This window comes from Azolla caroliniana, unplaced genomic scaffold (assembly GCF_043228905.1).
Source record: "Azolla caroliniana isolate FFs.n. ecotype wild unplaced genomic scaffold, voAzoCaro1.0.p SCAF_486, whole genome shotgun sequence".
In the NCBI taxonomy this organism is placed as follows: domain Eukaryota; kingdom Viridiplantae; phylum Streptophyta; class Polypodiopsida; order Salviniales; family Salviniaceae; genus Azolla; species Azolla caroliniana.
In genome coordinates this window covers 1-11,700 of record NW_028230921.1, presented here as the reverse complement: position 1 = coordinate 11,700, position 11,700 = coordinate 1, and the positions used below count along the sequence as shown (strand labels likewise).

Below are 11,700 nucleotides of genomic sequence, written 5' to 3'. Positions count from 1 at the left end.
CGGCTAACATGCCGATGGAGACTAGACTCTTTTTCAGTGCGCGTACATGCCGAACTTGGTGTAGGACAATTGTGTTGCCAATTGACAATTGAATTGGTACTTCTCCTACTCCGGCGATTTTGCATTCCTGCCCATTGCCTAGTCAAATTGTGTCGATGGCGCCGATTGAATAGTTCGAAAACCATTCGATGTTGGGTGTCATGTGGAATGTGGCACCAGAGTCTAGTAACCATGTATGTGTGTCTTGCGCACTGTAGAGGACTTATCTGATCCTCGAGTCCTCTAAGGAGAGGATTTGTCCTGATCGGGTGTTAGCAACATTAACTTGGTTGCTGACTAGAGAGTGGTTCGAGTTGGATCGTCCTCGATTCTGCTTGGATCACTGACTACTCTCTTTCCTCTTGATTGACTAGCAGGCGGGAACATTGTGACCAACTTTTCTACAATGGGTGCAAAATTCACCTGATCTTCCCGTTCTCGACTTTGACTAATGTTGATCTCACCTCGTTTTCGACTGATTAGTGTTTCGATCGGTTTTTTCGTCTTGTTCTTTCGATCAACTCGGTCGAGTGGTGGGCTTCTGCCGATTCGTTGATGGCGAGTCCCATCAATTTTCTTTGAATATCCTCAGTGAGGACTTGGTTGATGGTCTCATGTCGATTTAGGATCAGACGGCTATTGGCGAATGTTGTGCAGAATACCTCCCAACTTGTTGGCAAGCTCGATAGGAGGGCAAGGGCTTTCACTTCTTCTTTGAAGTTGATCCCTTATGAGGAGAGTTTAGACAATACCCGGCTGAAGGTGTTGATGTGGGAGGTTGTAGGATTCGACTCTCTCATCTTCATATTGAATAGTTGTCGAATCAATATGAGTTTCGACGAGGAGGACTTCTTTTCGTATACTGCTTGCAACTTCTCCCATAACGAGAAAGTTGTCGTCTCCTTGGCCATGCTGAAGTAGACGTTTTTGGCTAGATGCATTCGGATGGTGGAGCGCGCGATTTCATCTACTAATCTCCACTCTTCGGTTGTCATCAAAGTAGGTTTTTCATTATGTCGAATGGCTTAGACCTGTCTTCTGATGATCAAGACATCTTGCATCATCTGCTTCCACAGGGCAAAGCTTTTTTCGGTCGAATTTTTGGATTTGAACTCTTGTACCGGATGTTGAAGCCATATTCTATTTGGAAAGATTGTGAGATTTTTGACTGACCTAGTCTTTTTCTTCAATTCTTTCTACTGTTTTGTTGCCACCGAATAGTAGGTTGCTCTGATACCACTTGTTACATATGGTGTTCTGTATGTATGCGGAAGTATGTGGGGACCTGTCGGTTATACATAACAGACAACACAGATAGTATGTTTTGTTGCTACCGAATAGTAGGTCGCTCTGATACCACTTGTTAGATATGGTGTTCTGTATGTACGCGGAAGTATGTGGGGACCTGTCGGTTATGCATAACAGACAACACAGATAGTATGACAGAGGAAACGGTAGATAGACAAACTCGAAGCTTTAATGGAAGCTCTCTTTATTTCTGTTCTTTCTCTCTCTCTCTCTCTCTCTACAAGACTCGAGGTACAAGAATGATCAACAGCTCCTATTACAACGTTAGGTTAGGGCTTATAACTCAAGCCCTAACTATTGGACGTGTTCACACTAGTAAGGATACAAAGTGGAAGGAGTCGGCCTTTTATACCAAATGGTTCTTACAAAAGACAACATGCCAAGTATTAAATTATAATGAACGTGTCTTAGTCATTCACCTATCATTAAATTTTGTTATTCGCACTAGACAAATTTGCCATGGCAACCTCCTTCCAAGCATCAACTCATCATTAATGTGGTGGTAATAGTGTGAGTAATGATATGTGGTGCCATGTGAAATGCACAAAAATGCACGAGACAAGATGAAGGTGCAACATGTGCTAAATTGAATACCTATGTTGTAGTGAATATGGCTTATTGTGGCATAGGTTGCTAGAGTGGCCCTTGCACTAACTACAGTTGCAATTGTCTCATCCATAATGAATAGCATCTTTAAAACCTTGCCATTGATGTTAGGAAGTATGAGCTCACCACATTCTTCACCAGCATTGCCTCATGGTTGTAAATTGTAATCACTAAATAATGTAGATAATAATGAATTTAACCTCATGGTTAATGTCACAAGCTAGCCATGCCTAGTGTGATAATGTCAATCATAAATCTAATGATAATAGGCTCCAAATTAACTTCTCGACTATTTATGTTTGTCTAAATCAAAGAGAAAAATATTTAAGATTCAGCTAGTTTTACCAAGGTTGGACAAGGTGTTCCTAAATGTACTAACCCTACTTCATCCATCGAACATCTAACCACTGCATGAAATAACTCATACTCCTTTTAATGCTATACTTGCATGTCCTCCATGTGATAACTAAAGATAATAGCCCCAATGATATGATTTAACTAGACATGATATATTAAGCATTTCGATCCCACCAATGGAGATTTTGTTAATATGGTCGCTATAATTTTTTTCCTTATTAACCATTTCATGTGCCCCTACTGTATAGAATATGTATAGATAGTTTTCAGCTCAAAAACTCATCTATCTTCTTCCAATTTATCGATAATCTTTACCAAACAAAATTTAAGCTATCCACGCATGTATGGTCTAGTATTTTCGCTTTTTTGACCCTTGCTGAAGAGTTATTTGGAAAGAGTGGGTATACATTGAATACTAACTCTTGCACTAGTCTTTTCTCTTTTTTGACAATATCATCAGTGAGCAATTATTTGGAAAGAGTGGATAAAGGGTGAATCTATTTATTCAATGAGAATGTTACAATGTGGCCATTTTAAATGTGATAGCCAAAGCACATCATGCCAAGTTGTATTATTCAGCTAGCACTAGTTAGCATTTTCATATGACACACATGTTTTTATTCAACAAGAGAGGTTAGATCCCGGGTCTACACCCAAGGTGCCGCAGAACGACTGGTAGAGCTGGATCCGGCTTTGTTGGCCACCTGGGTTGCTAGGGTTGCTTCCACACTCGAGGGCCCCGTTGATGGCATTGATGGTGGCGCCAAACCCGTTGCCATTCACGATGGCATCATGGCACGTGGGCGAAGCTTGGGTCATCCAGTACCAGACGGCCGTCTTGAAGGAGATGCCGGGATCGGATGCGACAATGCCGGGGTTGTTGATCCCATCGAACCCGATGGCGTCTCCGGCCGCCTTGTAGTTGTAGTTCCACGTTAGTTGGATGGGGCCGCGGCCATAGTACTGTACACCGGGTGCGCACGGGATACCGGACGAAGTGTCACAATAAGTGTCCTTGTTAATCTCCTCTATGTATTGTCCACCTGAGACCACAAAATATATGTATATACCAACACATTATGGCTCCATAGATCCATACATAAAAATATATACATACATACATATAGAGCAAAACACAGTGACAGACAGAGAATCATTAGGGTTTTTGGGTACTGTCTGTCTGTCTGTCTGTCACATTCATGATTCATCACATACTTCCTGTCTCGTGCGCTATGTTGGCGAAGAACGCCGCGAGCTCGCGCTTCTGCACGTCGGAGCCGCCTGTGGTCCCGAAGCCGCCGTAGGAGCCGGCTGCGTCGAGGAAGGCGTCGTAGGTGTAGAAGCCGTTTGCAGGAGCCGAGTTCCGTTGGGAGAGGAACTGATCGAAGATGTCGCTGGTGATGATGGAGGAGACGCTATCCTGTGCCTCACAGAAGATGGAGGCGCCGTTCAGGAGCAGAAACGCCAAGAAGAAGGCGGCGATGGCGCCTCTGTATTCCTTCGCCATGGAAGTCATCGACAATAAAGTAAATAAATATTAATGTTAATTATATCTGAATAAATAATTGCTTATTTTAATTCGCTAATTTTGTATGCCCTTGGACTCTGGAGACAGACACATATGTATGTATATGTGTGTGTGGATATATATATATATATATATGTATATGTATATACATATATATACACACACCCACATGAAGAAGAAGAAGAAAGCATCGTGAAATCAAAGTCTTTCGCACACACCCAAGGCACCACAATGTGTTTTTTTTCAAGAAAGGAACGCACCAAAAGTCTTTTCCACGAAAGGGACATGGTAATGGACCCTACGAAGTTGATGCAATATGATGTGCGATTGACCTGACCTTCTCACCATTAGGTGGATGTTTTAAAAAAAAGCTAGGGCTAATTGAACATAAAATGCAATGGGTTTGGAAAACCTAAGGCTCACTCCGTAAAAAAGTTGTGGTGCTTTCGCATTCATGTGGACATCCCCCGTCCACCTTGGAAAAGCTAGAGTTAATTGAGCATAAACATAATGGGTCTGGAAAACCTAGGCATGGAGCATAAAAGTTGCGGTGTTTTCCCACTCATGTTGACATTCCCCCATAATGTTTGCCTTGAATCCTCAATTGAATAAGCTGCCCTGGTCTTTTGTCCTCTGTGTGTGTGTGTGTCAGGCACAACAACTACCTATCATTATATTGAAAATAAAAATATGGAGATATTATGGCAATTTACTTTTGTAAGACACTTTTGTGGTTGTCGCAATTAGTTCGTTCTACAAGTTCAATTTTCATCATGTACAATGAATAAGTTGTTGAGTTTTCTTCATATAATGAAGAAGTTGTGTATGTAGCTTGAAAATGCAAAAAAGACAAGATACAATGAATACGTTGAGTGTGTAGCTTGAAAATGCAAAAAAGACAAGATACAATGAATACGTTGAGTATGTAGCTTGAAAATGCAAAAAAGACTATTCAGAAAATTCAACACCAAAATAAAGAAAGTATGTACCTTGTTGAAAACAACATCATCATCTCCAAATGAGGATGGAGATGTGTCATGTGAAGCTTAGTGAAAAGAACAAATTGGCATTTTGACTACAATCCACATTTTGGAATAATAAAGAAATGAAAGTTTTACTCAAACTTAATTAATTCAATGAGAAATTGGCCATAAGAGACGAGGAAAGAGTTACAACATGATGAAGAAAAAGGTGGGAATTTCTTGCTCCACTGGAAGTTAGGAGAGTTAGTCTTGACAACACAAGTTATGAATTGTCAAAATGTGAACTCAATACGAACAAACAATGTCACCAATATGCTCAGTGAACGAATCCATGATTAACTTTAGTTTGATATAAGTTATCTTTCATACGTATATTATGAAACCCTAGAGTAGGATGCATTTATCTCCGAGTAGTTGCTGAAATAACCAATACTATGTTTCATGGGTCGAAAGCAATGGGCTCATGAGATACTTTAATGGGCTATTGGTCAATATTAAACCAAGAAAGATGGGGTTGGCTTGAGTTGATGACTTCCAGATCCTAGTAACGGTTGGTTTTATGTTTTTCAACTTCCTTAGGATGCTCTTGATAGTTAAATGTTTTTAAGTGTGTGCATGTGTGACTTATGTGCAAGTTAAAGTGTTCAGATATTTCAGTAAATTAAAGAATGTTAGTGTATTTATGTAATTGTCTTGTGTGTACACGTATATATACATGTACAGTAACCATTCGGTTAACTGTGTGTCCACTTAAGTGCACCAGTCTATTAAGTGCGCTTTTCATAGAAAATTACATTGTTTCATGACAAAATTACATGAAACAAAATTGGAACTATGTTCCAAACTTTCAAAAACAAGAAAATCATCAATAAAAATAGAAATTATGTTCCATACATTATTTCTACCTCTCCAATCATTAGGAAAAATCCCTCACAAATAAGTGCTATCATATTAGATGCACAAGCAAAATTCCCTATTAGAAGGTTGATTTCGTATGTTGAGGATCCAATTGATGCATAACAAGCAAAATGTTCTACTAGAAGGTTGATTTCTTATGTTCGAGGAGCTAATTTCATGTAAAAAGCCCGATCATCATGAAAAAAAATCACGCTTTCTTATGTTAGAGGAGCTAATTTCATGTAAAAAGCCTGATCATTGTAAAAAACAATTCATGATTTCTTATGTTAGAGGAGCTAATTTCATGTAAAACGCTCGATCATCGTAAAAAACAATTCATGATTTCTTATGTTAGAGGAGTAAATTTAGAAATAAATCTAATGATTAAAATAGCATTGACAAAGATTTACAAATCAATCTTTGAAGAGAAACAACAATTTATTCAATTATTGCAATGTTTATTTTGAAATTTATGTTACAAATCAATGCTTTCATAGAAACCTTCACAAATTATTGCAATGTTTATAAATCAATCTTTGAAGAGAAACAACTATTTATTCAATTATTGCAATGTTTATAAATGGCTCCTGGTTGTTTACGTACCCATATTTAACGTTTAAATACGTATAGTACCTCATCATTTGTATAGTATGTACTATACCTCAATGTTGTTCAGTCAAATATCATGTACATTTGTCCAATACGATAATTAACGTATTTATAAAAAAACAGGTATAATACGTATTTATAAAGAAAATGTAAGTAAAACCCTAATAAAAAGCAAAAGAAAAAAAGATTTTAGTGAAAAAGAAGCCAAAGGAAGGAAGGAAGAAGAATAGAAGAGACGACGATGAAGAAGAAGAAGAAGAAGAAGAAGAAGAAGAAGAGAGAAAAGAAGACATAAACCTGTCCTAAGTGTGATAATCGCAGTAGATAGAAGATAGAGAAGAAGAAAACGAAGAAAAGAGAAACCTATCATGAGTGTGATAATCATAGACGATTCCTCATGGTTGTAACATACGTAGCATACCGTACGTGTACAATACGTATGCTACGTATTTTATAAGTATTCTAAAAAATATATATAAGTTCTTAGAATATGTATTTTAAAGGTAAAATACGTTGAATACGTTAAATACGTTGAATACAAAGATACTTGAAATTTGATTACTATAGAGTAAATACCAATTATCTTTATTCTCCATGGATACCACATGGTTATCTATGTTTCAATACACATGATATACATATTTTATAAATTAAAATGAAAGTGGTGAACACAATTGAAGTTTGAAATTCGAATCAAAATGAAAACACATATCATTTCAACACTCAAATCGTGGAAAATGAATAGAGTGATCAAAATACTATTAGAATTTACTAATTTAGAACTTAGAATTTCTTCATACTCATAGTTATTGGTTCTCTAATTCAAATGAATATGTAAAAACCAGTAATAAATGATCTTCATTCTATTTTCAATTATATTTCCTCTTCTATATCATCATTCGAGGATTCAGTTGTATCATCATAGTTGTCCACATAATCACTATCAGAAAATGAATCAATTGTGTCATTGTCAATGTCTTCATCCTCTTGTTCTCCATCATCATTACCATATTCAACATTGCAAGGAATATTTGTAGCTTGTCGAATAAGTACCCTTCTTGTACTTGAAACTCTCACACAAGCATGACTACGAACACGACCTCCTCTAATAGTGCTAGAACTTGAACCTACCAGTCCTTCATCCACTATCATAGTGGCAAACTTAGATCTACTCCGAGTAACCTGACCAATATGCAAAGCCTCAGCTTCCTCAAAATATGTTTGTGCGACTTGAGTGTCAATATCGGTTGTTGATGGAGGCATTTCAGGAGTCTTGTCAATGTCTATCTCATCTGGATTAACCTAAATCAAATAATATCATAGTATCATGATCATGATTGATAATTTTAAAACCATAACCAATTCACAAGGCTCGTTAATTAACCTATAAATGACTTGTCTAGACTCTAAACGTCAAATGTCAAATATGAATAAGAAAGATGTAGACCTGCATTGGAAGACCAACATGAGTTTGAAAGCTCCGAACAAGCCTTAAGTTTTCTCTAACATATACTAATCTCTCCACTTGTTTCACCTTCAAACGATTCCTCCTTTTTGTATGTGCCAACGCATGTGCATTCCAATTTCTTTTAGCAGCTCTAGAAGAGCAATCCTATGACACAAAGTATTCAACAAACAACATGAATATATGTCATTGTAGAAGATTAATAACATTGACACAATTTTAAAAAAAAAACTATAATACCTGAGACAATACTCGACAAGCTAATGATTGTAGTAAGGGCACATTGTCCCCATATCTTTCCCACCATGAGACAGGTTTGCATTTTGCAATGTGTGATTTTGATAGTTCATTGCTAAATCGGCCCACACCATTTCTATACATGTCAAATTGATCTTGTAAGATTTCACATTCATCTATAGAATATACCTTTTGAATATACCCAAGCCATCCATCTGTCATCTCTGCATTCATAACTATTGGTTGATCTTTGGGCTTCCATAAAGGATGCAAAATATGTGCAACAATATGAATTGGCTTTTTGAACCATGACCAACGACAATCAAAGCATTCCAAAACCTCTTTATATCTGCATTAACATAAATATGAATATTATAGAAATCAATTATTGGAAATATGCATAACATCGATGATAACAATGATTCAAAGAAATGAAAAAGATACAATAAATAACAATTGTACATACTACATACTACATAGAAATAATAATATTAGAATAAATTACCTGTCTTTGTTTGATGTGTCTTCTCTCGCTCCTCGTTGCAATGTGTCTCTAGCCCTCCTCATGAATTCATAAAGTAAGCCCATTGTAGATCCTTCACGATCAGTTAGCCGCAAAACAGAAAACAGTGGGCGCATAATAGAAATTACAATCATAATTGAAGGCAAAGTAGAGTTGTCTTGCACAATGGACTTCACCTTGACAACATCTGGCTTTTTGGAGTCACTCCAATCCTCCCAATAGTTGCTAACCACAGTTTGTTCAAGAGCTCTCCAAACTCTTGCAAGCCTCTCAAGGACAATAAGAATGTAGCCAAATCGAGTGGCACTTGGCCTAAGAAGCACAAGAGACGAATAGTTGCTGAAAATTTTCCGCGCATTCCTTTTCTTGGTGAATAGTTTAACCACATAATTTGCTCTCTTGTGCACTCGACGAACCCAAGACAACTTCCCAATATCCTCTAGCAATAAATCTAGACAATGTGATGCACAAGGAGTCCATACAAGGCTTGGGAATTTAGTCTCTAGAATGTGACCCATGCTAACACAATTAGATGCATTGTCAGTGACAATTTGCACCACATTTTCGGGTTTTACTTCCTTTATTGCAATTGAAAGCATTTCAGCCAGCCATGGACCATCAACCCTTGTAGAAACACCACTACAATCAATAGTTTTGAGGTACATAGTTCCATAACAACATGAGACCAAAATATTCACAAGTGCTCTCTTGCTAGTGTCAATCCATCCATTTGAAAGTATTGTAACTCCATATTTTGGCCAAAGGGCTTTCACATTTTCCACTTTTTGTTGCACATTCAAATGCTCTTTCTTTAAATACTTAACTCTTAAATCATTGTAGGTAATACCACTATACTTTTCCCCAATATCAGAGAAAGCTAACAACATGTTCCTCCAACATGACATTTTCAAAAGATTAAAAGATAGATTACCTTCCACAATGCATCTAACCAACATTGTGTTTGCATAGTCTTTCTTCATCAACATAGTAGCACTTGATCTTCTCCTTATGGTGCTTTGAGTGAGACTTTTTCTTCTTGAACCTTCTGTATCTTCAATATCCATAGGAATTTGGTCAATTGTATCCTTCTTAGATGAGGCACATGTGTTGGCTATTGATGGTTGTGATTGGAACATTGAATCAACCATTGAATCCACCATGCCTTCTTTAAACTCAATTTGTTGTTCCTTGGCTTCCACTTCTTTGATGCGTTTTGGCTTCTTGCGCTATAGCCTCTTCATATGCCTCTAGAGTTACTTGCACACACTTGTCTATACCTTCACCTTTAATTCCAGCAAGGTGAGCAACTAAACATGTTAGTGTCCTGGTCCCATGAAGACCACAAAATCGGCAATCCCAATAATAGGACCTAGATGACTTCCCAACTTGTCTATTCAAACAATATTTGTCCCATAAGGGAGATTCTTTGCGTGGCATAGTTGCTTAATTGGTGACCACTGATATCGAATTCTAGAGACTCGAGAGTTGTCTTTTATATATATTGTCCTAGATTCATGAATCCACAATGTGATTATGTATATCATTTAAACATATGAATTTAACAAGAAATTAGTCATGAATTCACAATGCGAAGATGACATATGTATATCATTAAACATATGATTTTAACTATAAATTATTCATGAACATTGAATCCACAATGTCACAATGTATATGATTTAAACATATGATTTTAACCATAAATTTTAACCATAAGTTAATTATCTATTACATAACGAAAATTTCAGCCCTCTTTCTCAATTAGATTTTAATCCACTTGCATTTGGGCAAAAACACATAGAAGTCATCACATAACGAAAATTTTCAGAGCTCTTTCTAATTACATTTTAATCCACTTGCATTTGGGCATAAACAAATAGAAATCATTGAAATTTCAAACGTGCATTTGTATATTATTATTCTATGACCTAATTACTTTAATAAGTTAATTAACTATACGGGAAAGTAATCACATAATGGAAATTCTAGCCCTCTTTCTCAAATATATATGCTACTTAATCGATCCTTTAGAAAATTTCAAATCTATTTAAGAGTATTTACTATTTTCTGAAATATTCTTAAATATGCAAGACATATACTTAATCTACTTGCATTTGGGCATAACCACACATAAATCATTCAAATTTCAAACATGCATGATGCATATGTAATATGCATGCTAATCTATGGTAAATACTTAATATCGTCTCCCTATATGTCACTTAATAAGTTAATTAAGTTATGGGGAAGTCATAACATAATGGAAATTTGAATTTCAGCCCTCTTTCTCAATAATGTATGTTACTTAATCTAGATTCCATGGAAAATCTATTTCAAATTCAGAGTTTTCTAAATATTCTAAAATATTTTCTGTTTTGAGACCCTCAAAACAGATTTTAATCCACATTCCATTTGGGCATAAACAGACCAAAATTATTCATACATGCACATATATTATGATGAAATTACCTTTGATTCTTTGAAAATGAACTAAAACTATGCTTCCTTCCTGCAGGCTGCTTCTAAAGACCTGCGTAAAAACCTTTAGGCTACAAAATGAAGACAGTCGTGAGTCAAAACAGAAAACCCCCAATTCTTTACTTTTTCTGATTTCACTACTAAAAAAAGCCCTACAAAATTATTAGTTTTAATTATTTACAAATTTAGGCTCATAAAAAAATGATAGTTCCAAAAGGTAGAATACATTTAGAATACGTGTGGGTATTCTAAAACGTACTCTATGGGTAAAATACGCGTTTTTTAACAACAAAGAGATTCCTCAATCTATGAAGGCATAATTGTAAATAATTACAATTTTAAGTAGAAAATCGTGATACACACTAACACTGATTTATAGAATAAGGGAATGTCGACATCCATATTACTACAAATATTTTAGGATGTGAAATGTTCAAATGTCTTATATGTATTTTAGGATGTAGAACTATATTGTACATCACAAAATTGTGTAAACATAGATGTTTTCTACAATATTATAGATATTTTTTAGGAAGGTAAATAATTTTCAAATTCTAGAAGTATTTAACGTACTATACGTAAAATACGTATTTTATAAGTATTTAACATATTAAAAAAACGTATTTAACGTATTTTTAAATTGGGAGGTACTATACGGATATTAATACGT

At 36.0% G+C, this 11,700-nt stretch overlaps 2 protein-coding genes across 4 annotated transcripts; both read right to left on the bottom strand.

The window, feature by feature from the left end:
- Nucleotides 1–2,791: 2,791 nt before the first annotated feature.
- Nucleotides 2,792–3,918, bottom strand: LOC147848168 (endochitinase 4-like). The gene is made up of 2 exons (XM_087338632.1): nucleotides 3,526–3,918; nucleotides 2,792–3,353 (listed from the first exon to the last, which is right to left on the bottom strand). Exons 1-2 carry the CDS (start codon nucleotides 3,824–3,826, stop codon nucleotides 2,932–2,934), a joined length of 723 nt encoding a protein of 240 aa, XP_087194758.1. The 5' UTR covers nucleotides 3,827–3,918; the 3' UTR covers nucleotides 2,792–2,931.
- Nucleotides 3,919–7,156: 3,238 nt separating this feature from the next.
- LOC147848167 (uncharacterized) lies at nucleotides 7,157–9,268 on the bottom strand. Of its 3 annotated transcripts, XR_015532059.1 has the most exons (4): nucleotides 8,729–9,268; nucleotides 8,535–8,625; nucleotides 7,775–7,939; nucleotides 7,512–7,629 (listed from the first exon to the last, which is right to left on the bottom strand). XR_015532059.1 is itself a non-coding variant. In XM_087338631.1 (3 exons), exons 2-3 carry the CDS (start codon nucleotides 7,778–7,780, stop codon nucleotides 7,201–7,203), a joined length of 435 nt encoding a protein of 144 aa, XP_087194757.1. In that variant the 5' UTR covers nucleotides 7,781–7,939; nucleotides 8,535–9,268; the 3' UTR covers nucleotides 7,157–7,200. The 3 variants fall into 3 exon arrangements, 1 of the variants encoding a protein (XP_087194757.1); XM_087338631.1 differs by having other exon boundaries at nucleotides 7,157–7,629; nucleotides 8,535–9,268; XR_015532058.1 differs by having other exon boundaries at nucleotides 8,535–9,268.
- Nucleotides 9,269–11,700: the final 2,432 nt, after the last annotated feature.

What these genes read in the sequence shown, in the direction of transcription:
- LOC147848168 (XM_087338632.1), bottom strand. Translation starts at nt 3,826, where the DNA reads ATGACTTCCATGGCGAAGGAATACAGAGGCGCCATCGCCGCCTTCTTC. An exon ending in CATAGCGCACGAGACAGGAA is followed by an intron (nt 3,354 to 3,525) that starts GTATGTGATGAA and finishes TTGTGGTCTCAG; the next exon opens with GTGGACAATACATAGAGGAG.